The sequence below is a fragment of the Phlebotomus papatasi genome, chromosome 2 (genome assembly GCF_024763615.1).
Source record: "Phlebotomus papatasi isolate M1 chromosome 2, Ppap_2.1, whole genome shotgun sequence".
Taxonomy (NCBI): Eukaryota; Metazoa; Arthropoda; class Insecta; order Diptera; family Psychodidae; genus Phlebotomus; species Phlebotomus papatasi.
Window position 1 is genome coordinate 29,885,740 of NC_077223.1, and position 27,757 is coordinate 29,913,496.

Sequence of the window (27,757 nt, forward strand, 5' to 3'; positions counted from 1 at the left end):
AAATTCACCTATTTATTCCGTATTAAGCCATTTATAAAAATCATGTTTTTTTTTAAATTCAACGAAACATCAAAATTACACAAAATCCAAAGAGAGAATTTTGTCTTCTTTCAAATTCTCAACAAGAAGTCGCTATAACAGGCCTTAAAACAAAAAAATACTAAATTTACTGCATTCTTTGGGAAAATTATGGAAGAAATTTTTTTCGTTAAATTTTTTAGATGTGTTTCGTTTAGCAATCTAAAATTAATTTCGTGAAATTATTTTCAATTTCGTTTAAAAATTACAATTTAACTTCTACATGTAAATTGTAAAATAGGTAAAAACTATCTTTTTCGTCAAGTTTGAAGTTTTCGGATGATCCACAATAGAACTATCAATTACCAATATAATTTTGGTACTTAAAAAAATTTAACGAACTTTAGACTGTTAAGAATTTTAGCACATCGAAAATGTTGAATGAATACATCTATTAATCTTCTTAACGAATTCGTTAAGTTTACTGTAATAAGATCAGCCAGATTCTGATACATCACCGTCCAGAAGCAATTTATGAAATATTTTTGTTAAATTTCTTTCGTTCAGAAATAACACTTTTTCTGTATCAGAACATAACAATTTCGTTGATTTACTTTTTTATTTGTGCCTGCAACTTAGACCTTGAAATCATTCTTCTCGCACTAACCTGGCTTGAAGCGGTGATTGTGTGTTAAAGTCCCCAGTGGAATTCCAGCGCTTCCCCAGTCCAGAATGTGACTGAAGGAGTCCCTGAGAAGTATTGGGGCGTGGTGAGGGTGATGGAGCAGGCGATACAGATGTGCTACTCGGTGTACCGTCCGAGTGAAGTGATCCATTTGACTGGTGGCTGGATTTGGTGCGTGTATGATGCAGAGTAGCACTTCGACGTGCCTCTGCTGTGCTTCCAGACCTCGGAAGGGGTTTCCTCAGTTTCCAGTCTGCCGTTGTAGGCGGAGGCTGACTGTATGGAGTTGGACTGGCCCGAGCAGAAAAAGAACCACCGCCATTTCGAGCCGGAGTACTTGGAGCACTTCGACCACCAGCAGTTGAAGCACCCCTCTCCACTTGACCCTCGAGTTGATTCACGCGACGTAGTACATCTGCGAGTGTAGATCTCAGACAAACAATCTCATCCTGTTGGGTGAGAACACGCTTCTCTAGATCGTGCACACGACCAACTAGGCTACTCTTTTCCGACTCCAGCATCTCATCTACCAAAGAAAAGAAAAGGAATTTTGGGGTATGTGAGCAACAGTAAAGAATATCCTAAGTAACTAGTTTTTGAATGAAACTTAAGAAAATTAAAATTAGTATACAAAATAGTTTAAAAATGTCGCAAAAAATGAACGAAATCGCTTAGGTCGATTTTGAGATAATTAAAAAAAAACAAGATTTTGTTGTGGATGAAGGGGTGGGGCGGGGATAATTTGACTAAGGTAATTCGCTAGAGAATATTGACATGTGGGGGGGGGGGGTCAGCGACGATCGGAAGTCAATATATCTTACCATCTAGAAGCCAGAATGGTGAAAAGTTGAAAAAAAATGGATTGTGGAAACTGCTCTCTCGTGGAGTTCGAGCAGTTAAAATTAAAATATCAAATAATATATCTAACAAAAATAACAAGAAAATATAAACAAAATATACTTTTATTTATACTGTAAGTATGAAACAAAATTATAGTTTTCAAGTTAAGTTTTTGTCAACTTAACGAAGCTTTCATTAAAATGACATCATAAAATAAAATTGTATTTTCCATATTGTGATATTTCAAATTTTCATTGACCGGTCCGGATGAACTCGTCAGAACGTGCAGGAGCATTTTAGGGTTCTTTTTATAAACGGATGGCTTGAAAAAATTTTAATATCTTACTGTGACCCAAAGGTATAATAAGCTATGAGGTTTGTATAGATTGCCTCACAAGAACATTATTTTTTAGCTCATTCAGTGTATTTTCGAATTCACTTAGCACACAAAACCAAAGGCGATTAGCAAAAGCCTTAAAAAATAATAATAATAAATAATAATACATTTTTTACTAACTAGATAAATAATATAATTATAGACAAATTGTTGTTTCTTTTCGTCGTCGTAAACATTTATAGTCAGTAAATTAGCTTTTTGCTAATAAAAAAGTATTCGATTTAATAAATTATCGCACTTAGTAATTGACATAAGTGTTATTCTGTAATAGCGTAACGGAGCTTTAGAAATTTCAAACGGAGACAATTTCACTTAACCTTCTAAAATCCAACTTTTAAAACTTTAAAATATCGCAAAATGCGATATTTTTTTCATTCTAGACTAATTGTGGTCCAATAAACACAAAAATAACATCCGTTCCTTATTATATCTCCTTAAATTTAGGGCCAAAATGTTAAAATGTAAAAAAGAAATGTAAAACTCTTCGCTTCTAAAATTCATTTTTTATTTTTATTTTTTTTCAATTTTCTAAATTAAAATTTACTAAGTAGAACGACATACCTTTTATTAAAAAGTAAATTTGTTTTAGTCAAATTACTTTAAATCGGAATTTTTATAGAATTTGGAAATTAGATTTTTTGAACAAAAATTTTTCCTACTTTTTCTCTGACTTACCACACAAAACTGTGAATAGTAACTAAACGAAGACTCAAGAAATTAGTTCAAACCTTCAAAAGATATTATAGTACTCTCTCAAATTTGAGCATTTGGGACCGAAATGTCACCCGAATTAGAGACAAATTCGGTCATCAAATTTTTTGAAATAAAACAATTTTTTATACATCTGCATACTCATATTAAATTGTAAATTTTATGAAAGCCCCTTAATAATGCAATATAACATCACAACTGAGACAAAGCATGGCCAATTTGAGCATACAGTAGAGTCTTCTAAATTCGAACCATCGGCGGGTATTTTTGACATTTCTGACCTCCTAAATTCGAACGATTTTTCAAAACTAACGAAATCTATGTGAGATTAAATTGTACTTTGAATCAAATTCCCGTGCTTTCTTATAAGTATTAGTGGTAACATACTTACTTTTCATTTTATACGATCATAATGTATGTAAACATTCAGGAAGAAGCACGTAAATATGATTTTCGTTCATCCCAAATACGAATTTTTTAACATAACCCCACAATTGACATTTTGAATCCAGACGTCGTCGTTCGAATTTGAGAGATTCAGATTTGAGAGACTCTACTGTATTTGCTTCATTCGATAATCACAATCAAACTTCAAAAATGTCAACAAACTCTTTTTAAATATAACTGCTGTCCGAATTAAAAAGTAGCCCGATCTTAAAGGAGCCGAATTAGCGAGAGTCTACTGTAGTAAGAGTATTACCGAGGACGCTACAGCACTTTTAAATAAATAAAACCTTTATTGTCGTTGTAAATGCGATTTTTTGTTATGCTACTCTGCAGGGGCTCTTAAACGTTAGAGGGTTAAAATTGCATTTAAATATTTACCATAACAAATGCATAACATAATTTTTATGCATTTTAAGATTTTTGTGACACTGCGTACCGTCACTCTCCAAGATTTTTTCACCTAATTGACATTTTCGAAAGGTCCCATAGAAAAACCCAAAACAAAGTTTTATATTTTTACCACTGGCGCTGATTTCGCTAATCCTTGTAAATTTCACTAGTAGACCATCGTGAATTTAGAAGTTGAGCTTGATCCCCCAAATTTTGTTCTTATCCCTAAGTGTACCGATACCAATAATTTTTCGGGCTGATCCCTTAGTCGATACCTGTGTCTATTTTGGACCTAAGTGTCCTAGTTCTGAACATGAATTCTCTTAACCATTCAGAGACCATTGAGTCATCGGTGATTCAAAACCAAAAACATTTTTCTGTTTGTTTTCTGATTTGAATCATTTATGACCCATTGGTCCTTAAAGGCTTAAAAATCTTCATATACATTAGTATAAAATATTGAAAATATAAAATTTTTAAAAGTATCGTTATATTTAAAATTTTGAAAATTTGTAGTATCCCTTCTGACCAGGTAAGCGTGAATTATAGCCTCAATTAACCCCTATCTTTCATACCTTACTTTTAAGAAGCTCCCATACAAAATACCCCTTACTAAATATATGTGAAGGACACTGTTTTGCGTTCATGGTGGTGAGCAGCGGAACTACGAAAATTATGTTGCCGGCCGTGTTGCTCGGCTGTCAGTGACAAGATGGAATATTTTCCAAAACATTTCATTTGTTTTTAAAATTATCACAAAGATTCTCAGTGTTTTTAGTATTTTTTTTATAATAATAATAAATGTGCGTGAGTGCGTTTCGTGTAGAGAAAAGTGTCGTGGTAACTGTAGACAAATTTCCAATCTTGAAATACGTGTTTTTATTTCCTTTCGGGGTATTTTTTAGGAGACAATTTTTTTCAGAATAGTTTTTGCTTTTCTAAAGTGTTAAATCGTTCATTGTGGTTCAATAAAACATATCCATATCTTTGTAGCTTTTGTCATTTGTATAAAATTCGAAGGTGAAATCAGGATGTGCAATTGACAGTTTATTCCACCACCATTGATATCCGTGGCAAGATTCAGTCCTTAATTTGTGCCTACCACTCGGATCTTGCCGATGAGGGCTAAAATAGTTCCTATAGATGGGTGTTAATTTAATGGCTCAACGCTGGGCCCTCTTACTCTGTGTCAGACGGGATATTTCGAAACTTTTCGTTTGAGCCATTTATTTATGATCAAATTCTGATAATTAAAGTAGAAGTTGTGATTTTCATTTTAAACTCAGTATTTTGGGTTGGCAGCAAGCATAATCCAAAACCAAACTTAAGTTCAGCTACAACTTTGAAGTTATAGGGGTACAAATATTAAGAAAACAAAATAGTAATAATAATAATAAGCGTAAAGTGGACTTCAGACCTGAGGTTTAGTTATATGGCTTGACTTCCCTAATTTCTTAACGAGCAAAATATTTTTGGGAAAATGTTGTCTTAAGACTTAATATTAAGGACATTAATTCATTAGATTTTGAAAAGCCACTGACCTAATCCTCCAGTCTGAAACCTGTATAATAGGGCAAGGTGAACAGGATACGTTTGTCATCCCCACTTCGCGGAATAAAATTTTCCATATTCATAATAACATTATTCTAAAACCGTAAGTTGGAATCTGTGTCTATTCTTCCCTATAACAGATGTTGCGTTTATGGGAAACTCAAATCGAAACTCGAAACGCAATTCATTAGTGCACAAACGCTAAGATAAAAAATCTAGAGAACGTTTGATTGCAGGAATGGATACACGGTGATGATCTTTGTACCTTCTTCTCCTTTATTTTCTCATACAACGTTTCGGAGGAAGGTTTCTTTCTTCCTCAGGTACGGGAAATTCGGAAAAAAGTCACAATTTTTCGTTACCACAACTTGAACTTCAGACGTCACTAGTAACTCTTCCATTTTTAGTGGGAAAGCGAATGGGAGAGTTAGTAGAGACGTCTGAACCTGAAGCTGTGGTAACCTAAAATTGTGACATTTTTTTCCTGAAATTTCCGTACCTCAGGAAGGAAGAAATTTGTATCCCAAACATTGTATGAGAGAATAAAAGAGAAGAAAGTACAAAGGTCATCACTGTGTATCCATTTCTGCATCTTTTTCTTGACCGAAAATGCGCTTGAAAATATCTAAAAATGGTTTTCGAAAACTTGGAAACGAATAAAAATAATTTTGGAATTATAAACAGTTTTTTTCATGTCCGGTCTCAGAACTTTTCATTCGACCTGTACATTCTGCCGCGAGTTCCCCTAAAAATAAAAATTTAAAAAGATTTTGAAAGAAAAAGGCTCTATTAAGAAAATGTAGTTCTCAACCTCTTTAGTGCTCATTGACGTAAAAGAGGAATTTCAATCTTTCGTTATAGGGATAGTCCAAATCGATGTAAAGTCCATTCGCATCGTGGGAAAGCAACAGATTTCCGGTGAAATCCATATTCTGCAATTTTCCCCCTAATACACTTAGCCTCTTTCTCTCACACACCCTCAAAATACATTTCTGTACTATTAATAATGACAAATTTATTCTTACTCCACGCATTGAGAACTCCAGTCATTGTGTCGTCATCTCCATTGCTCAGCCACCCTCTGCAATTTTCCTCAGTCGTTCCACTTTCCATGCCTTATCCGTCCGTTTTTCCACGCACTCACCGCCCACCTTGAACTTGCTCTCTGCACGAATTTTGGCCTCGTTCTGGCCACCCCAAAAGCACCTCTCTTGAATATTCACCTAAATTTCTGTGTATATGTCCTTGAGCCAGAAAAAAAGCCCGACTAGTTGAAAGTCATTCGTGTCACCGGACTGAATTCATTTAAATCTCTTCCACATGAAAATCGAGTTTCTCTTTGTACTACACCGGGAATTTTTCACTGTCATATATACACACGGAACTGGGAATCATTGCTGATTATGCCGCTGGCCATATAAGCTCATCATCATTTTCCACTTGGTTGCATTTTATTTCATTATAGATTTTTCTCAGTCTTTCTCACAAAATTCAGAAGTTGGATCATCATCAAAAAGTTCCAAAGGCCTTCTATTCTTACCGAAAATTTAAATATTAGGTCTGTAAAGGCTTCAGAGTTTCCACTTTAAATTTAAAGTGACAATTTCTCTGTGAAAAATTAACAGAAATATATCACAGAAAAATCTTTTAAAACACAAAAACCACAACAAAAGATTTTTCTGATGTAAGCTCTCTCCCAGAGCTTTCTACACACGCAAAAAGCTCAAGAAAATTTGTACTTTAATAGACGGAGGGTGTAAAAATTGACAAGAAACACTCTTTTGAATCCAAAAATTAACTAATAATTTTTTTCTATTTATCCAGAATTAAATGTGACGCCAAAGAGTGTCTCCATCAAACTGGAGTATTTTCATTTGGAGACAAGAGAGAAAACACTGAATGGATGCCGGAAAAATTACAGGATGATCCAAAATCCACCCACAATATAGCTAAAGTCAATTTTCCACCTACAAATATTGCTATTTATTTCCCCCATGAGACACTCTGTCTCTGGATTTTCCTCCTCCATTTATGCCTCTTCCTTCGCGACTTCTATGCGCATGACACAAATTTTTCATCAATTTTCCCCAACACAGAGAGGAATTTTTACCTCCTTTTTGTCAAATTGAAGGATTATACGTTCTAAAAGGGAGAAAAAAGCTCCTATTTTTAGCCAAACAAGATGCAATGTCTAGACTCTTGACGACTTTCCCATTTAATATTTCAATCTTCATCATATTTCTATATCGCTTTTTTTCTTTTTCCCTTCTCTTTATGTTCTTTCAACCCATCAACACAGAATGAAGTGAATTATTCCCACAGAGTGTTTCCTCTTTGGAGCTGGAAAACACACAAAAAGTGGGAGAAAATTTATAATGTATCCCGGAATATCCATTCTCAAACAATTCGTCAGATATTGATTGAGTGAGAAAATTCAAGTGTTTAAAATCAAGGGGACAGAAGCACACGGAAAATTCAATTTTATTTTAAAAAAATAAGGGATATAATAATTTTCAAATATTGAAATAAATATTAAAAATAGATGATGATTTTTAGAAGATATTAAAAAAATGAAAATTTCTATAACTACTTTCCGTAGGGTAAAGTGGTACAAGTTGGACAATGGTACAAATTAGACAGGGCTTTTTTCTTGATAAATTTGGTACCTTATTTTTATTTGTATATTTTTAATGCTTAAGCCGCTTAAGTTTTATAATTTGGTTCTTTGTGCTTAAAAACTAATTTTATACTGTATTTATTAAGAAAAAGCTATGTCCAACTTGTACCGGCGAATTGTCCAACTTGTAACACTATGTCCAATTTATATCACTTTACCCTACACCAAGAAAAAAAACATTGTTAAAATTACTATTTTAAGTATCACCTGATAACTGGCGTTTAGATTCCAGAATCAGAAATTTTAAAGCACACTCATTTTATATTAGAATTTACAATCCTTTGAATATTCGAATGCGCTTTTGCGCATGTCTGGTGAACTTTATTAACCGACCTACAATATAATTCAAGCTTCACAATCCTGATAAAACTCTGATGCATTTCCCAATTACAGGGCTATCTCAATGAAAAAATGAGCAGTTTTGACATATCACAACGATTTTGAATTAGGGGAAACCGGAGCAGAAAAAAAGGAAATTTTCTTTACGTATAATTTGTGTAAAAAATATTTGAATATGATTGAAAAGTAATTAAATAAATAGGAGAGAGGTATTTACTCTGAATAATAAGTGGTTTGTTTATTCTTCAAAGATAAATCGTAACATCTGTCTAATTCTGCCCTTTAAGGGAATTCTGTAATTTTTGTGGCATGTGAATTTGAAAACAGACAACGCCAATCGAGCTTTTTCTCATATTACATGAGTTTGATTTTTTTTAATGAAGTCCCTATACTTAATGATATTTTGCTAATACGGTTCGTCTTGGTTGATTTGTTTAATAAAATTCATTGTCTTTTAAATAGCCAGACATCTCAAATATGGGACTTCTGACAATTCTGTGAGCTTATGTCAATGTCACGAGTACAAAATCACATTTTCGAAGAAGCTCTATTGAGATTCGAAATTCGAACTAAATTTATCATGGTATTGCAATAGTGTTACATAATTCCCCTACTAGTCACTTCTACCATATCTGAGGGCCAATTTTTGAAATTCTCACTCGCACCCGCGAGCTCTTTTGTGGTCGAGAAAAATTGACTCGCACACCCCGGAAATTCTTGAGTACGTGCAACGAATACTTTATGTTATAAAGAAGTCGTTACAGAAGGATTTGAAAATTTGAATCTACGGGGTGTGCGAGTGGATTTCTCTCGGCCACTAAAGAGCTCGCGGGTGCGAGTGAGAGTTTCAAAAGGGACAGATAATCCTAACCGGCTTATGTAGGTGAGATTCTTAACGTGAGCTAACTCGGAGTGCATGCAAATTCGATTTGGAGCTGAAGTTGGGAGACGCCATTCAGTTATCTTGAATCAAATTCGTGAAATTATGCAAATTTTGTATTTAAACCAAAATATCAAAGATTTGGATGAACTGACAGAAAAGTGTTATATGGGTGAAATGTAGACCAGAATGTTCTCTATAATTTTGCCGTAGAACTTGAACTCATCGATTACTCAGAAGCCAAGATAAGCGAGGTTTTTTGTTTCTTAACTCGTTTTTTCATCCAGAGTTCCCCAAGTGTTCATTTATTGAACTTCAACTATATCAAAGAATTGTTGTATTTTGCGGGACTTTCCATTTAAACCCCTATTTTAAGTGTCTTGGTGGAGTAGAGGCAGTCAAATTGGCATCTGAGTGATTTCAAAGCGTTATTATTGGAAAAATCAATTTTTTCACACTTAAACGGCAAAATCGGAGTGATAGCGTAGTCTGAGTGGAAAATGATGTATGGACGAAATGTAGAGACAAATGTGCTCTACAATTATGTTGAAGTAATCATCAAAATCGGTTCAGCGACAGTCGAGATAATTGAGGTTATGTGATATTGAAATTAGTTTCTTGACTGTGGCGCCCCTGGTGTTGGTCCCACGAAGTTCAAATATTCTAGAAAGTTGTAGCATTTGGTGAGATCTTTCGTTTAAGCCCTCATTCATCAAAATCGGTCACATAGAACCGGAGATATGATTTTTTGAATTTCGTGAACTTTGACCCCTCATATCTCCGGTTCTATTAAAACCACAGCGCGCATACGCACCATTTTGGAAACGTCCTAGACTGGACTACAACATACTAAAATTTCATTAACTTGCACAATGCCGTTTTTGAGAAAAGTGACTTTGAATTTCGATGAATTTTGACGCTATCACAGCGCCACCTGTGGTGACTTTTTGAACTTCCATCTGAAAGTGCTCATCGAGACGAAACCAAAAAGGTAAAATTTAGGTCGCTATGTTAATTAGAACCGGAGATAGAGGCCGGTCAATGTTCGAACTTTGACCCCTTATAGCTCGGGTCAGGGGTTATGGATCGACTTAAGGTTTTTTTTGTTTGATAGGTATAATCAACGGCTACAACATACTAAATTTTCAGCCCGATGCACAATGGAATTTTTGAGTTATTTAACTTTTAAGATTTAAAAATTTTCTTTTTAAAAAAAGCGCCCCTAGCGGTGGTTTTATGAACTTGCGATGTTAGAAGGGGAAGTGGCATTTCACGAGAGCTTTCCAAAAAGCCCTCACTTTTTAAATTCTGACAATTAGAACCGGAGTTATGGCCATTTTAAGAAATTTTTTTTGGACCCTTATAGCTCGGGTCAGGGGGGTCGGGGGACCTTAAGTTTGGTATTGATGGAAAGCTCTAAGGCCCAGCTATAACATACTAAAATTTGAGTCCGCTGAATGCCATAGGGGCGGAGCTATTGAGAAAACAAAAAAAGGGGGGTCTTCAAAATGGCGGAAGGAGGGGTGGGGGGTGGGGGGTCTATGCACCAAGTTGCAATTTTCACCCGATATATAACCTTTGCCGAAAACCGCAAGTCGATATCTTTTTTAGTTTAGGAGCTATTAAGCTCCAAAGAGCGGCCGGCCGGCCGGCCGGCCGGCCGGGAACGTAACTTAGCCACATATTATTCGGAATCAGGAAGTGCTGAAACACATTTTGGCCAAATTTGAGGTCGATCGGACGACATGAAATTTTGTTAGGATTATAGTAGGTGAGATTGTTAAGAATCTCACCTAAATTGGGTCTCTGGTGTGCACACTGTCAAAGTTTGATTTTCCAAAAAATTCTCGACTAAAAGGTAAATAGCTTCGTATTTGAATAAAAAGTCGCTGATGTTCGAAAAATATAAAAAGGATTTTGAATTTTCTTAATAAAAATTCATTCAAGTATATAAAACTTTATTAAATACCCTTAGCAAGAAACTGTCAAAGGAGTTACTCAGGGATTATGAGGGATTTTAATAATGAGTCATGAATATTGTTAGCTTAATTGCTTTGATTTTCCTTACAACAAAGTAAAGAATAAAACATTCCCGAAAAACTTCGAAATTCGAATTACAAAACACTCGGTACGAAAGAGTTTGGAGTCCAAAAACCGAATTCACCACGAAAGCTTAGTTTGTGCTATAAAAAATAAATTTGTCTTTTTTAGCTATTGAAACTAAGTTTCGGATTTTTTTCTTGGCGAAAACTCCGATTGAAAGCATTAGGATTAAGAAGTGAAAACATGGGATTTTGACCTTTGATCTTCTCAAGATACAAGGTCAAAATCTCGTGTTTTCACTTCTTAAAAACTATTTCATTGGCCGAAAAACATTAGGATTAAGTTTAATTGGGACTTTAAAAAATAAATAATATTGTTAAATAATTTCATTAAAAAAGTTTTATTTTATTAATGATTTAAATTTTTACATTTAAATCATTATTTTTTACATTTAAATTTTTCTATTTTACTTTATAAAATAGAAAAGATTTGTTTTCATATATTGCTAATAATTTGAATTTGAATATTCTAAAATATCATTGTTTTTCTTTTTGGATCTTGCTTCTTTCTCAAGTAGGGTGGAATAACCACTTCTCGCCAGTGTCTCACTTTTCGCCACTTATATTGAAATCGCTATTTTTTGCGATTTATGCAAAAAAAGGGCCGCAAAATTATTTGTATTTTTACTGCTACTACGTATAGGGTCAAAAAATAATAATTATTCGTTTTGGATTTTGGATTTTGATTTTGGATCTAAAGTAACTTTGTGTCAAATTTTAGTTATCTTGTATTAAGGGTTCAAAAGTTATAATAAAATGAATTCATCGTTTCCCTAAACATGGCGATAAGTGGTTACTCTACCCTATACAATAGTAAAAAAATAATATTTTGAAAGCTAGGGTTTACTAAGTTACTAAATAAATGTGAGGTTTGGGCTTAAATAACTTTAAAAAAAAATAAGTATATTTTTTATTGTTCCTAATTCATAAATTTTTAGAGATTGTTTTTTTTTTTGTACAGTCGAGTTCCTGAAATTTGAACGACGACGGTTGAGTTCAAAATGTAAAATTTGAGGTTGTGTGAAGAAAGTTTTTAATTTAGGAAAAGTGCGTTTCACATGAATTCTGTCACATTTTTGAAAATATCGTTCAAATTTGAGGAGTGAGAAATGTCATCTCATAGCCCCCAAATGTTCAAATTTGAGGAACTCTATTGTATTTTGAAATTTCTCGCGAAAAACATCTCACTAAGCTTTTTTACTGAATCACAAAAAACTTAATGCCCCATAAGTCTGCTTCAAGTTTTAGACAGATTTATAAATCTCCTTCAAAGGAGATGAAAAATTGAAATAGATGAAACTGTCAGACTCTACCTTATTTTTTGTATTTCATGATAATATTCTAAAAATAATTTTCTTTAAAATTTAAATTTCAAAAAAAAATCTGAAGAAATCTCCATCAGAATCAACATGAACTATCCTGGCAATCCTGGCCATCCTATTATTTTAAGTAAAGTTTGAGAAGAAAATTTGAGAGGTACTGAATTAAAAAAATAAATTGAACACATGCATTTAAAAAAATATTTTTTAGGTCTGTATAAAGCAAGAATGCACGAAAAATTCTAAAATAATAATCAGACAATTTGAAAGAATGATTTATGGTTATATTATATATTATGTTCCAAAAAATAGAAAATTATCAAGTATATACCAAATAAAAATACATAATAAATAATATTTAAAAAGAAATCTAAGTACTTAATTTTAAATAATGCATAACGGTGTTTAGGAGATGTTGTTATGTCATATATCAAGAATTGTAAATTATGTATTCTATTAAGGATTGACATATACAACCTGTGAAGAAGTTTTCCACCGTTTTCAATTCGGAGATTGGTCATCAACGCTAAGACGGCGGTGGCCGCATAAACGCAAAACATATAATTACTTGAAAAGGACTCGAGTGTAAGCACAATAAATAAATAAAAAATAAAATAAAAATATTCGTATGAGTTTTACTTCATTCATTTTTTGGTCAAATGCGTCGAAATCCTAATTTTTTTGGAAAATGTAAAATTAATTGTTTTTGCTTCACAATTTCCGAACTTTGAAGAGTTCTACTTTATTTTCACATGGTCATCATAAACAATTGAAAATTTCTTAAGGTCTTTCGTGGAAGTTAGTTTATTTGCTTTCAAAGCGATCATCTGTAAAACTGCATAAAATTACATAAATCACGATTTACGACATGAAATTTATTAGTTCCAATTTCTTTTAAATTAAAATTTTACGATCATAAGTGTAACAAGTTCCTCTCGAGGAGTATGTTTATAAATCAAAAATTTTATTGGTTAATAAAAGGTCAAGTGCTGTGCCTATAGGTACACATAGTAATTCAAAATTAAACTTTTAACTGCGATTTTATTAAGTAACTTAAATAAGCAGCTGATCTCTGTGTATATGGGATCCTCGCATTATTAAATAGTTTTAATTTATTTTTAATGATTTTTTAATCAGTACGACTATTCAATATTTACCAAAGCATCCAGAGCAATTTTTTTAAAGACTAACTATGGCTCTTTATAAAACGAAAGTTGAATTTTTAATTAATAGAAAACAATAAATACATCTTCCCGTGTTTGTTGATTATGTTCAATCTAAATTGGGATATAATTTCATGTGATTTGGCATTGAAGTGGCAATTTACGAAAATTTCACTAAATTGCAATTTCTGCATATTCCCACTTATATGGAACTTTCTACCGGAAAACCGCTAAGAAAAGTCATCGTCATCAGAGACCATTTCACTCAAAAATTCACGGATCAGTGGCACGAAAGTAAAGCAACAGAGAAAAATTACATCGTGGGTGATTTTTTTTATTTGTAGGTGAATATGAGTTTGAAATCGAAACCACTTTGGCTGTAAGGAAGAAGATATATCTGATAGAGAGGGGCACCCATTAATTAAATCATCTTACATTGTGTAACTCAATATAAAAAAAATAAAACAAAACATCAATGAATTCAATGAATGAAAAAGGAGGAGTATAATAGATGAATTTTCACACTGTGAGTGGTAAAAATATTGAAATTTATTCTTGTTCATCAGAAAAATTAGTCCCAAAAGACAGCCACAAATTCCGCCCACTGCTGATGTATGATTTAAAAAAAAAAACGGAAAAGCAATTAATAGCCTCAACAAGTTTGTTGTTTTGCTCACGAATTATTTACTCATTAAATTTGCATAGAATTTGTTGGAGTTTTTTTTTCTTTTCACCTCTATTGTCACACAAATACCGATGAGGTAAGTGCAAATTTGTTACAGCGTCCTCGGTAAAGTAAGAAGTATAAGAAAAACCTCATTGAAAATTTAGGTGAGTGCGCATTCTTCAAATTCAATACATTCTCCAAAGTTAAAGAGATTCAATATCCAATGACTTATTCTTTTTTGGAATAATTAACCATTTTGGGAGTGTATTTGATGAAGCAATGCAGAAACTTGCAGAGTATTTTGTAAGTTAATCATATTTTAGGAATTTTAAGCAGTATGATTCAGCAAAATTATTTTCTAAACAAAAAGGGAAGACTTGAATCAAAGTGAATAATGTGAGTAACTTATGGTAATTCTAAATTGATTTAGAATATTTCTAAAATAATTTTGAAAAAAATGATTATTTTGAAAAAGTTCCGGCTCGACTGTCACAGTTGTGAGTTCGAGTCCCGCCCGGTTCAAATGAATGAAGCGTCTGAAGGGGTATATTTCTCATACAATGGTAAACTAAATAAAAGGGACAGATAATCCTAACCGGCTTATGTAGGTGAGATTCTTAACGTGAGCTAACTCGGAGTGCATGCAAATTCGATTTAGAGCTGAAGTTGGGAGACGCCATTCAGTTATCTTGAATCAAATTCGTGAAATTATACAAGTTTTGTATTTGAACCAAAATGTCAAGGATTTGGATGAACTGACAGAAAAGTGATATATGGGTGAAATGTAGACCAGAATGTTCTCTATAATTTTCCCATAGAACATGATCTCATCGATTACTCAGAAGCCAAGATAAGCGAGGTTTTTTGTTTCTTAACTCGTTTTTTCATCCAGAGTGCCCCAAGTGTTCATTTGTTGAACTTCAACTATATCAAAGAATTGTTGTATTTTGTGGGACTTTCCATTTAAACCCCTATTTTAAGTGTCTGTGGAGTAGAGGCAGTCAAATTGGCATCTGAGTGATTTCAAAGCGTTTTTATGGGAAAAATCATTTTTTTCACACTTAAACGGCAAAATCGGAGTGATAGCGTAGTCTGAGCGGAAAATGATGTATGGACGAAACGTAGAGACAAATGTGTTCTACAATTATGTCGAAGTAAACATCAAAATCGGTTCAGCGACAGTCGAGATAATTGAGGTTATGTGATATTGAAATTGGTTTTTCGACTGTGGCGCCCCTGGTGTTGGTCCCACGAAGTTCAAATATTCTAGAAAGTTGTGGCATTTGGTGAGATCTTTCGTTTAAGCCCTCATTCATCAAAATCGGTCACATAGAACCGGAGATATGATTTTTTGAATTTCGTGAACTTTGACCCCTCATATCTCCGGTTCTGTTTTAACCACAGCGCGCATACGCACCATTTTGGAAACGTCCTAGACTGGACTACAACATACTAAAATTTCATTAACTTGCACAATGCCGTTTTTGAGAAAAGTGACTTTGAATTTCGATGAATTTTGACGCTATCACAGCGCCACCTGTGGTGACTTTTTGAACTTCCATCTGAAAGTGCTCATTGAGACGAAACCAAAAAGGTAAAATTTAGGTCGCTATGTTAATTAGAACCGGAGATAGAGGCCGGTCAATGTTCGAACTTTGACCCCTTATAGCTCGGGTCAGGGGTTATGGATCGACTTAAGGTTTTTTTTGTTTGATAGGTATAATCAACGGCTACAACATACTAAATTTTCAGCCCGATGCACAATGGAATTTTTGAGTTATTTAACTTTTAAGATTTAAAAATTTTCTTTTTAAAAAAAGCGCCCCTAGCGGTGGTTTTATGAACTTGCGATGTTAGAAGGGGAAGTGGCATTTCACGAGAGCTTTCCAAAAAGCCCTCACTTTTTAAATTCTGACAATTAGAACCGGAGTTATGGCCATTTTAAGAAATTTTTTTTGGACCCTTATAGCTCGGGTCAGGGGGGTCGGGGGACCTTAAGTTTGGAATTGATGGAAAGCTCTAAGGCCCAGCTATAACATACTAAAATTTGAGTCCGCTGAATGCCATAGGGGCGGAGCTATTGAGAAAACAAAAAAAGGGGGGTCTTCAAAATGGCGGAAGGAGGGGTGGGGGGTGGGGGGTCTATGCACCAAGTTGCAATTTTCACCCGATATATAACCTTTGCCGAAAACCGCAAGTCGATATCTTTTTTAGTTTAGGAGCTATTAAGCTCCAAAGAGCGGCCGGCCGGCCGGCCGGCCGGGAACGTAACTTAGCCACATATATATTCGGAATCAGGAAGTGGCGAAACACATTTTGGCCAAATTTGAGGTCGATCGGACGACATGAAATTTTGTTAGGATTATAGTAGGTGAGATTTTGTTAAGAATCTCACCTAATATGTGTGATTATGTAAGAATCACACCTAAAATTGTAAACTGAACAATGTACAAAATGGCAAAAAAAAGCCCGGTACATCTAACTAAACAAATAATAATATTGTTAAGTTTGTTGAGTTTCACTCTATGTCTATAATGCAGTACGACTCTAATAGAGTCAACGCTTTTGATTATTATTATATATCGCTCCTTGGAAATTACAAGAGATCGACTCACTTTTTTTCGATTTTGAGATTCTAATGCACTTAGAAAGACAATTTAATAAATTTTCAGATGATATAAGTCATTAAATTTCGTTATTAGAAAAGTTTTTAAAAATTTTAATCTTTTTGATTATACTTGCATAATTTTGTTTGAAAGTAAAGGGGCACAAAACATATTCATCGTTCAATTTTTTGTGAAACAGGGGACTAACTCAAGCAAGTTGATCCCTTGTCATTCTAATTTCAGCAAAATTTGTATGTCATTTAGAACGACAAGGAGCTAACTTATTAAAAAACATATTTTGAAAGGTAAAAATATAAAAGTTTCGATGTTTATATTAGTGCTCATACAAATAGAAAAGAAATAAATTGTTTTTGTTCAGTCATTAAATTGAGATACTTATTTACACAAAGTTGAATCTTTCATGCTGTCTCCTGAAAAATTGCCGAAAATTAGTTGGCCCCTTGTAATTTCCAAGGAGCGATATGTATGTGCAGTATTCTAACTTATTATTCGTGTAGTTACTATTTCACTCGTTTAAAATTTTCTAAGGTTCTTGTTTAACAAAGCTAGTTTAAAAGTTTAACATTAAACATGAAATTTCACGTATTTTTTCACCGAGTTTAAAATATTTAGGGGTTGACTCTATCCGAGTCGTACTGTATGTATTTGATAAAGGAAAATGGGAAAAAAAGGGACAGATAATCCTAACCGGCTTATGTAGGTGAGATTCTTAACGTGAGCTAACTCGGAGTGCATGCAAATTCAATTTGGAGCTGAAGTTGGGAGACGCCATTCAGTTATCTTGAATCAAATTCGTGAAATTATACAAATTTTGTATTTAAACCAAAATATCAAGGATTTGGATGAACTGACAGAAAAGTGTTATATGGGTGAAATGTAGACCAGAATGTTCTCTATAATTTTGCCGTAGAACTTGAACTCATCGATTACTCAGAAGCCAAGATAAGCGAGGTTTTTTGTTTCTTAACTCGTTTTTTCATCCAGAGTGCCCCAAGTAGTCATTTGTTGAACTACAACTATATCAAAGAATTGTTGTATTTTGCGGGACTTTCCATTTGAAACCCTATTTTAAGTGTCTTGGTGGAGTAGAGGCAGTCAAATTGGCATCTGAGTGATTTCAAAGCGTTATTATGGGAAAAATCATTTTTTTCACACTTAAACGGCAAAATCGGAGTGATAGCGTAGTCTGAGTGGAAAATTATGTATGGACGAAATGTAGAGACAAATGTGCTCTACAATTATGTTGAAGTAATCATCAAAATCGGTTCAGCGACAGTCGAGATAATTGAGGTTATGTGATATTGAAATTGGTTTTTCGACTGTGGCGCCCCTGGTGTTAGTCCCACGAAGTTCAAATATTCTAGAAAGTTGTAGCATTTGGTGAGATCTTTCGTTTAAGCCCTCATTCATCAAAATCGGTCACATAGAACCGGAGATATGACTTTTTGAATTTCGTGAACTTTGACCCCTCATATCTCCGGTTCTATTGAAACCACAGCGCGCATACGCACCATTTTGGAAACGTCCTAGACTGGACTACAACATACTAAAATTTCATTAACTTGCACAATGCCGTTTTTGAGAAAAGTGACTTTGAATTTCGATGAATTTTGACGCTATCACAGCGCCACCTGTGGTGACTTTTTGAACTTCCATCTGAAAGTGCTCATCGATACGAAACCAAAAAGGTAAAATTTAGGTCGCTATGTTAATTAGAACCGGAGATAGAGGCCGGTCAATGTTCGAACTTTGACCCCTTATAGCTCGGGTCAGGGGTTATGGATCGACTTAAGGTTTTTTTTGTTTGATAGGTATAATCAACGGCTACAACATACTAAATTTTCAGCCCGATGCACAATGGAATTTTTGAGTTATTTAACTTTTAAGATTTAAAAATTTTCTTTTTAAAAAAAGCGCCCCTAGCGGTGGTTTTATGAACTTGCGATGTTAGAAGGGGAAGTGGCATTTCACGAGAGCTTTCCAAAAAGCCCTCACTTTTTAAATTCTGACAATTAGAACCGGAGTTATGGCCATTTTAAGAAATTTTTTTTGGACCCTTATAGCTCGGGTCAGGGGGGTCGGGGGACCTTAAGTTTGGTATTGATGGAAAGCTCTAAGGCCCAGCTATAACATACTAAAATTTGAGTCCGCTGAATGCCATAGGGGCGGAGCTATTGAGAAAACAAAAAAAGGGGGGTCTTCAAAATGGCGGAAGGAGGGGTGGGGGGTGGGGGGTCTATGCACCAAGTTGCAATTTTCACCCGATATATAACCTTTGCCGAAAACCGCAAGTCGATATCTTTTTTAGTTTAGGAGCTATTAAGCTCCAAAGAGCGGCCGGCCGGCCGGCCGGGAACGTAACTTAGCCACATATATATTCGGAATCAGGAAGTGGCGAAACACATTTTGGCCAAATTTGAGGTCGATCGGACGACATGAAATTTTGTTAGGATTATAGTAGGTGAGATTGTTAAGAATCTCACCTAATATGGGAGCTGGTCCAACCTTAGACTATCAGTCCTTGGGAAATTAACGAGATCCTTTTGAAAATTCACAATTTTGACATTTTACTTCTCCACGACGTGACGGTTTAACTGATCTTAACGAAATTAGGCTTAAAGTTAAAGCATGACTTAGGCTTCAAATATATTCTTTTTAGATTTCACACATGACTGCTCCATTTGGTAACTCCTATAAACAAACTCATCCGTTCTGAAACTGTACTTCAGAACCGAATTAAACCGAAAGTTCTTAAGAAATTGGTAAAATTATTTTACAAAGTTTGTCTTTTCTTTCAAAAGCGCTAGATCGTAAGTTCTTGGAACCAATCGATTTCTATGAGAGGTCTCAAGGAATATTTCCCATAAATAAATCTTAATCCTTAGATTGTTCTTATAAATCCTTTAATACGTTTTAATTCAACGAAAAGGATTACGTGTGACAACTTCCTTTTTACGAAAATATTCTCCTTCAAAAAAAAGAACTAAGGATTTCTTAGGATCTAAGGATTGAAAAGGGTATCATATTTTATTCAAAATTTTATATAAATTCTCAAATGTTGTCTATTTTCTGACTTTTTCTCGTTTACGTCAAATAAAAAAAAAACTACAGAAATTTTAAAAATTACAGTGTCAATTGACTCACCCTGTACTTCAAGAAATTTTAACCAAATCGAGAAAATCCACGAAATAAGAATTTCAAAAACAAAAATTCCGTAAATTCCACAACGGATAAAATAGAAAATTTTGAAAATATTCATCCCAATTAGTAATTTTCAATTAAATAATATTCAAGATTTTCAATAAATTTCTATATAATTTTAATTTAAGTTTTCTAAATATAAAAATAAGTAAATAAAAGAAACTTGTAATGCCCAACGTACAATAATTTTTGTTTATTAATCCTTTAACGACGAGACACTTTTTACGGACTGAAAATCAATAATAAAAGATACAAGATCAACAATAAAGAAGTTGAGATTCCCTCAAACTTCTACTTTACAATTATGTACAGACAGACATAAGAAAAAAATAACTTTAGGTAGTCAGGAAAAGTTATTTTCTTTATGGGACACCGGTGTTCCAATCGTCCTTAATGGGTTAAACATGTTTTTGCCATTTCAAAGGGAGTGAGTGAGACCTAGATCTAGTCATCTCGCTCTTTCTCATGGGAAATTTCGAAAATATATTTACAAACAAAAGTGCGCTGGTCAAAAGTTTTCTGAAGAATATTTTTCAAGATTTTAAATGATTTTTTCCTAAGCACATTAAGCAAATTCATTTTTTATTTTTGTCCCGAAACATCTTCTGTTTAAATTAAAAGTTTTCAAGTATAAATTCCCATATAGAAGATATTCAAAAAGAAAATGAGATACTCATCAAGAACAATGTGGCAAATTTTCACTTACCAGCAAAATTCTCCCGAATTTCCGCAGGTTTTCCACCACTCCCATTTATCCTGAGCGCAAGTGGAGGCTTAAGTGAACTCTGTGCATCACCATCATTTTCATTCAATCGAAATCCATTCATCATCGTTAATCCTTCCACACTTTAACTCGTTTCCTCAAACTTCATGCACTAACTTTTATCCAAAAAAAAAAACACAACACACTTCACTATTTCAGCAACAAATACATCAAAGTTGACATCTGAAATGAAAAAAAGAAGGAATAGAACACAAATTAGCGATAGTGAACACAATTGTTGACAGTTTTGCTCACTGACATCATCGATAAGACTTTTTTTGAGAAGTGAAATCAATATTGATTATCGCTCTCAAAAGGTGTCAACAAATTAGTTAAAAATAGTCAAATGTCTCCAAAAGACTTTGAATTAAGGCGATTAAATCAAGATCAAGATGCAATTTGCTGCCGATTTAGTGTCGATTGCTGACGATATCCTAACAATTCAGCTGTTTAAATAAATTCTCAATAGCAATATTATCATTTCTCGTTGATTTAGACAAGTGTCCCATGATACCGAAAAAGTATGAACCTCACAAGATAAATAAACACAAAATATTCTATTTAAACCTCTCTCAAGTGGCGACCAAGAGGGAGAAGCACTAGGAACTGACACAAAATTTACAAACAATTGAAGCCAAAAGAGAAACATTGTCACAGTTTTTTTTCTGAACTTCTAAGCTCTCTCATTCTTCTTCATTTTCCTTTACCGAATAAATGAATTACTAATTAGTGCCTCACGCATACAATCCCATCAACAAAACACCATCAACTAAGAAGTAACACCATATAGAAGAAAATTTGCAATTTAGAGTATCAGAACAGAGTTTATATTGTTACCTGGTTTGTGGATCAAAGCAAAAAACGCGCGTAAAAGTGAATTTTTATCGGTGTTGGCTCACAATGAGGCAATGGAAAAAATTATATTGAGAAACAAGGTAAGAGAGAGACGCAAAAAAAAACATTAATTATCTTATCACTTTGTCAATGATTGCAATGAATTTCACTATCTCACGTATACTTCAACCTTTTTGAGGTCGTTTTGAGATGGTAAGAATAGAAAAAATAAGTTTTTATTATGCTAAACAAACTGTTGAAATGAATTATTAATCACATAAAAGATTACCAAAAATAGCGTTGGAGTAATACAATTGAATTTCGGATAAAACTTAATAATCCATTAGATCCATTCATTATTTATCACCGATTGTTAATCACTTAGAATAGATCGAAACTTATGAAGGATTCAGATATTGTTCAAAAAAGTGTACTAGACCTTGAGTCATGAGGAATTCAAAGACCTTTCCAATGAATCCAAACTTATTCTAATCAGTTCAAAAGTACGCATCCTAGATCTGTTTGACCACTGACCTTGAAAAAACAAACGTCAGAATCGTGTCAAGCCAATTTTATGCATTTCGACCGACAAGAACAGTTTGGTCGACGCGATTCTTTACCCCTAACATTCAACTTGCAATCAAATTTTCACGCATTCCGAGTTGCACGTATTTTGAGGTCACCTGCAAAGAATCTCAGCTACCATAAGATTTGTGCATTGTTGTTCCAAATTTAGTAATCAGTTTATAATGTTTCATGAAAAATGTCCATTCGAACGCTTCAATAATTTGGAATGAGCGGTACTCGAACTGACAACTGTGGACATCGCGTCAAGGGTCACACCGCCTAAGAGCCGAACGCTCTTACCAATTGCACCACGGATCCCCTCCATCCATGAATATTCTTTATTGCTTTCGGATGAGTATCGCTTTGTAATTGATATATCGTTTAATAAATAATCTTTAAAACTAATCTAAAATCTATACCTAAGAATTTTTTAATAGAAGTTCAATTACAGAATATTTTTCAATTTAGATTTTTTCAGGATTTCATGAAAAACGGCTTTAGGTGTGAGACAGCTTAACGTAATTATAATCAAAATACTTTTTCGACTACATTTCCATCAGTTCTCCATTAAGCCGTCTCACAACTTAAGCCGTAAGTATCTATATATAGATTTATATATAAATCTATATATGACCACATAGTTTAACTTGTCTATTTTCTTATTAATTGATCGATTGAATAAAGAATTGAATTAATTGATCGACTCATTATGTTTTGAAAAATTCCTAAATTTGCTTGTTAAGAATTATAGGGCTTTCGGAAACTAGACTAAACTTGCAAGTCTGACACCCACCCGTGTTAGAGTCCAAATAGATTCAGGCTGATCCTGGAACATATTTTGGCTGTAAAAATTGGCAGTAAAAATTTATCTTAAAGTGTCATACACATTAGAGGCTTAGAACCCTCGATTAGAGGTTCTTTGAATAAATTTCCTTTACTGACTAATCCTTTATTGCCAAATTTATTAAGCTAAACATTCTCTAAGGTTAGGTTCTATTAGGTTCCATACGTGTCGAGTTGCATTCGTTTTTCTAGTATATGTAACTTTGACTTTGTAAAGGCAGGGCTCTCCTTTTGTTAGAATTAGGATCCTTTTTGCATGCCAAATGACACAAACGCCGCGAAAAGCATAACGATATGACAGTGTCGAGTAATACAAAAGGAAACGCACATAATGTTAAAGAAGACGTCATATGGCTCAGTCTTAGGTTTGAAAGCCATGTGAGTCATAGTTTTAAAAGATCGGGTTATACAGACTTCAGACCTGAGATTTAGCCCAGTTTCCGAATGTTTTGAATTGCTAAATTTAATAAATTTGACCCTTAATATGCAGTTTTAAGTTAAGAATTAGTGCTTATTTGCGGTTTCTCGATGAAGATGAAGCCTTACAGCGACATAGTGAAACATAAAATCAATCTTTGCGAAAGTGAAAAAGAATTATACGGTGTTCAAGTAATGTTTTATTTAATTTTTAGAGTCAATGAGGCTATTTACCGCCGCATTCAATTGGAATTGAACTGTTCCAAAATCGGATTTCGAATAATTAAGTCTTAATCTAAAGTCGCAATCTAAACGATTTCACTGAGGTCATTTAGACTGTTGTATTAGATTTTGACTGAATTGTCCCAAAAACCGATTTTGGGACAATTCAATCCCAATCCAATCCGGCGGTGTAAGTGGCCTCAATGAGGCTATTTACATCGTCGCATTAGATTGAGATTGGATTGTCCCAAAATCCGAATCCAATCTTGTCTGTTTACATCGTACTGTTGAGATTGAATTGGATTTTTAGCGGGATGCCATTTTTGTGAGATTAAAAATAATATTTTCAATTTAAGTTGGATATTTTGCTTAAGATTCTTAAATTTAACTACACAATTTGCTTAATATTACGTTCATATCCTTGTTTAAGGAACTCTGCAAAAACTTCTTGGTTGCGATTTTTTTAGTTATCATCACAACAACCTCCTTCTCCTGATCAATTTAGAAGAGGAGCTTAGTCTCCTTGCTTTGCCACCTCTTTTAAACTTGTCATTGCCCATATCCTTGCACAATACACAAAAAAAATCCTGAAAATTTTATTTTGTGCGACTTCCTTACCAAAACAACACAAATGATAGGTTAGTTTTAACGTCAAATGCAACTCCGAATTTCGCTTCGCGCGCTCCGAAAATGTTTGGGACAGTTGGGACAATTTAAATCCAATCCAATTCGATACGAGGGGTCGTATTGGATTTGCCGTTTATATCGAGAAAAATTAAACAAATCCCAATCTAATGCGGTGATGTAAATGGCCTCAATAACTCTTACCGTTTCATATCTGAGGTAAAAAAAAAATAGATGAAAACGTATTGACAGCTGGATGTAATGTTTCTAAATTCTTGTTATTTGCATAAATCTTTTTTTTTGTAGAAAAATGTTATTTTCTTTTAAATTTTAATCCGAAAAATTGTAATTTTCGGAATATCTTCACAACGAATTTACGAAAAATTTTCTTCTTGTTAAACAAATTGTGATCAAGAATATAAAAAAAAATCTGTCATCAAGTACGAGTTTTACTCATCTGCTAATAGGAAATATTTTGGCTTTTGATTTCTGATGAATCCACTCTGAGTAATCGTGACTACCGCAGAGTAATTTTTTTCAAAAAAGATCTCAGAAAATCAGATACCAAGGGCTGATTGTTTTGATATTTTAAAATAAAAATTTATATAAATAAATGCCAAAATGTACTTTTATATACTTTAGAACTTTAAACAAATATTTTTTTTATGGTCTTAAAAAAGATATTAAAGGAAAATGTGCTCTATTTTTAGTTTTCCTAACCCACGCAACCCCTTATACGGGCTTCAGACCTAAGGCTTAGCCATATGGCTTAACTGCTCCAAGTTCTTCTCAATCACGGTGTTTTGGGAAAATTTAACTTAGAATTCGATTCTTAAAGATAAAAGGCTCTAGAAAAAAAAACACAATAAAATTGCTCACTATTTAGGATTTTGAGGCCTTCGGGAACTGGACTAAACCTCTAGTCTGAAGACCGCTTTAAGGTGATGCATACTCGGGATACTTGCATCATTGAACGAGAAATCTATCAAATAAGCGATTAATAGGAATCTTTTTGCAATTTGAACTATAAATTTAAACATTCACTTTCAAAACTAAATTATAAATTTGGTTTTTCAGACAATAACAAAATCGTGGCCAAAGATCTCAGTTTATTGACCTTTTAATATTTTAACTGCAACAAAAACACCTTTGATATTTCCACAATTAGTCAAAATGGAGTAAAACACGCGAAAATTTCCATAGTTAACGAGCCACAATTGAAAGTTACAATTGAAAATGAGATAAATCTTGACGAGAATGACACATAATAATGTGTGTAAAATGTGATGAAGAAGAGGTACAAAATGATAATTTTTCATTCATGCCAGCCACACGAGATGGCAAAAACCGAGCGGAAAATGCAACTCTATTGAAGAGAATGCGAATACAGACAACAGTGTAATGTGACTGGAAAAAATGAAGAAAGATCGTGGAGAATGTGAGAAATTCTCATGGAATTTTTCAATTCTTCCCAGTTAGAGAGCCTTTCGAAAAAGCACTTTACATTTTGTTCCATTTTGTGCGCAATCTCTCTCTCTCTCTCTCTACCTCTCTTTCTTTAACTTTCTGTGCAAGAAATTCTTGCAAGAGTTCTCATCGTGCGATAGCAAAGAGATCACCAAAGTGATCGTATATTGATGCAACGATCCTGCTGCAAAGATCACGAGTTTCTCTCAAAGAACAAATTCCCTGTGATCTTTTAAATTGTCGAAGAAACAAGAACCTAATAGGTGGCCTCAAGAGGAACTGAAGGGAATGAACCGGAAATGATCACTTTATGAGAATGTGTCACGATGAGAGGGAGAGAAGAGCCACTTAATTTCATCAAGATGTACGCGCGCATACTTCATGATTCTCTTCTTCCAAACAAAAGATCACACGAAGGCGTTCCTATGCTCAAGCTCATACTGACAATTTAATCTGGTGGCCTTTTGTGATGGAAAGTCGAGAAGAAATGGGCAATTTAGCATGATCTCCTTATGTCGAGTCATTGAGGCATTCATCACAGAATGTGGGTGAAAAAGACAATGACACATTCTCAAAATTCACCTAATTTCGAATCAATTCTGTGACTATTCACATGAGAAAGAAAATTAAAAAAAAAACTATGACATTTATAAAGAAAAAATAAATAATTAAAACAAATTCTTGAACAAATTAGTTAACTTCGTTAAAAAAAATAGTACGATATTTGAAGTCAAGTGCCATTTATGTCGATTATGCTCTTAGGACCTCGATATAGTAATTATATTCGAAATAATGATTAAACTACATTTCCATAATTTTCCACTAAGTCGTCTCCCGGCTTAAGTCGTAAGTGTGTCTAGGGCATTAGTTGAGAGATTGTAAATTCTAATATTTACTTCAAGGAGCATTTACGTTAAAAACTCGTACTTATGGGTACTACCACAATGGGATAGCTTCTATTTCTTCAATTTGGCACAAAAGAACTAACGAGCCTCCCGATGAATTAATTAATACTCCCTCAGTCCCCAAAAAAACTCGTACGTTTGAGGAAAATTTGGGGATTAAGGAATGGTTTTACGAAATGTTTTTGTTAACAGTAGGGGAAAAGCTCATAATTTTGTCCAGTTTCTTATTTTGGACACTTTGAGGATAACATTGGACACTAAAAATAAATTGATTAAAATGATGGATTTTTATTCCAATATTTGATGAATAATGAATTCTATCTAAATATTTGTTCTTTTTGGAAGATTTTAACACTAAATACGTTAAAATTTGAATATGATTTGAGTTGAAATTGCTTTGTTGAAAATTCAGTGTGAGCAATTGCTTACGAGAAATATGACAGAACTTCGTGGCTTACTTCAGTCTTATTTAGTTTTGGTGAAGTACTAACAAAGTTTGTTCGCTGTTTTTGAGTGATATTATTGAATATTCATTGAATATTGTGTTGATTCACGTTACTGATGATTTGTACATTTGACCTGAAGTGAGATTTGCCTTGTGAATTATATTTTTCGTGTGAAAAATGGGAAATTTTTTAAGACATTCACCAGTGAGGTGATGATTCTTATTTTGGACAGGTGTTTTTCTCACGAAATTTCGTGAAGTTTTAGCTTTTGTGATGACTAGGTTGGACAAATGCCTGGAGAAACAAAGGAGCATCATCTCTACGAAAGAGATGTAGCGAGAAATGCCTTGAAAGGCTCCCGGAAAGGTCAGGGAATGAGCGAATCCGCACGTACTTGGAGTATCGAAGTCAACTCACTTTAATGAATATGGAAAGTTTCCGGGCTTCTGTGACATTCTACGTTTCCCTTACATGAACAGGAAGAGGACTTGGTAAGATTGGTTCATCAAATGAAGAACAATGGGCATCCTATTGAGGCGGATTAGCTGTCCAAATTTACAGCCAAGTTGGCCAAATTAATAAACAAGTTGTCCAAAATAAGAGCCAAGGTCACCTCTACTTATCAATTCATTTTTAAACGTATTAAAACTAATTT

General features: G+C 33.8%; 1 protein-coding gene across 3 annotated transcripts in view; it reads right to left on the reverse strand.

The window, feature by feature from the left end:
* LOC129803419 (echinoderm microtubule-associated protein-like 2) overlaps positions 1-27,757 on the reverse strand; it is a 77,933-nt gene that overhangs the window by 26,736 nt on the left and 23,440 nt on the right. For 2 of the 3 annotated variants that reach the window (XM_055849965.1, XM_055849963.1), the window contains exons 2-3: positions 20,721-20,960; positions 686-1,229 (exon numbers count right to left, since the gene is read on the reverse strand). In XM_055849965.1, the coding sequence (XP_055705940.1) occupies positions 686-1,229; positions 20,721-20,844 (668 nt within the window). In that variant the 5' untranslated portion in view covers positions 20,845-20,960. Of the gene's footprint in view, positions 1-685; positions 1,230-6,064; positions 7,375-20,720; positions 20,961-27,757 lie in introns of those variants that run through there. The other variant, XM_055849964.1, reaches the window with a different exon arrangement.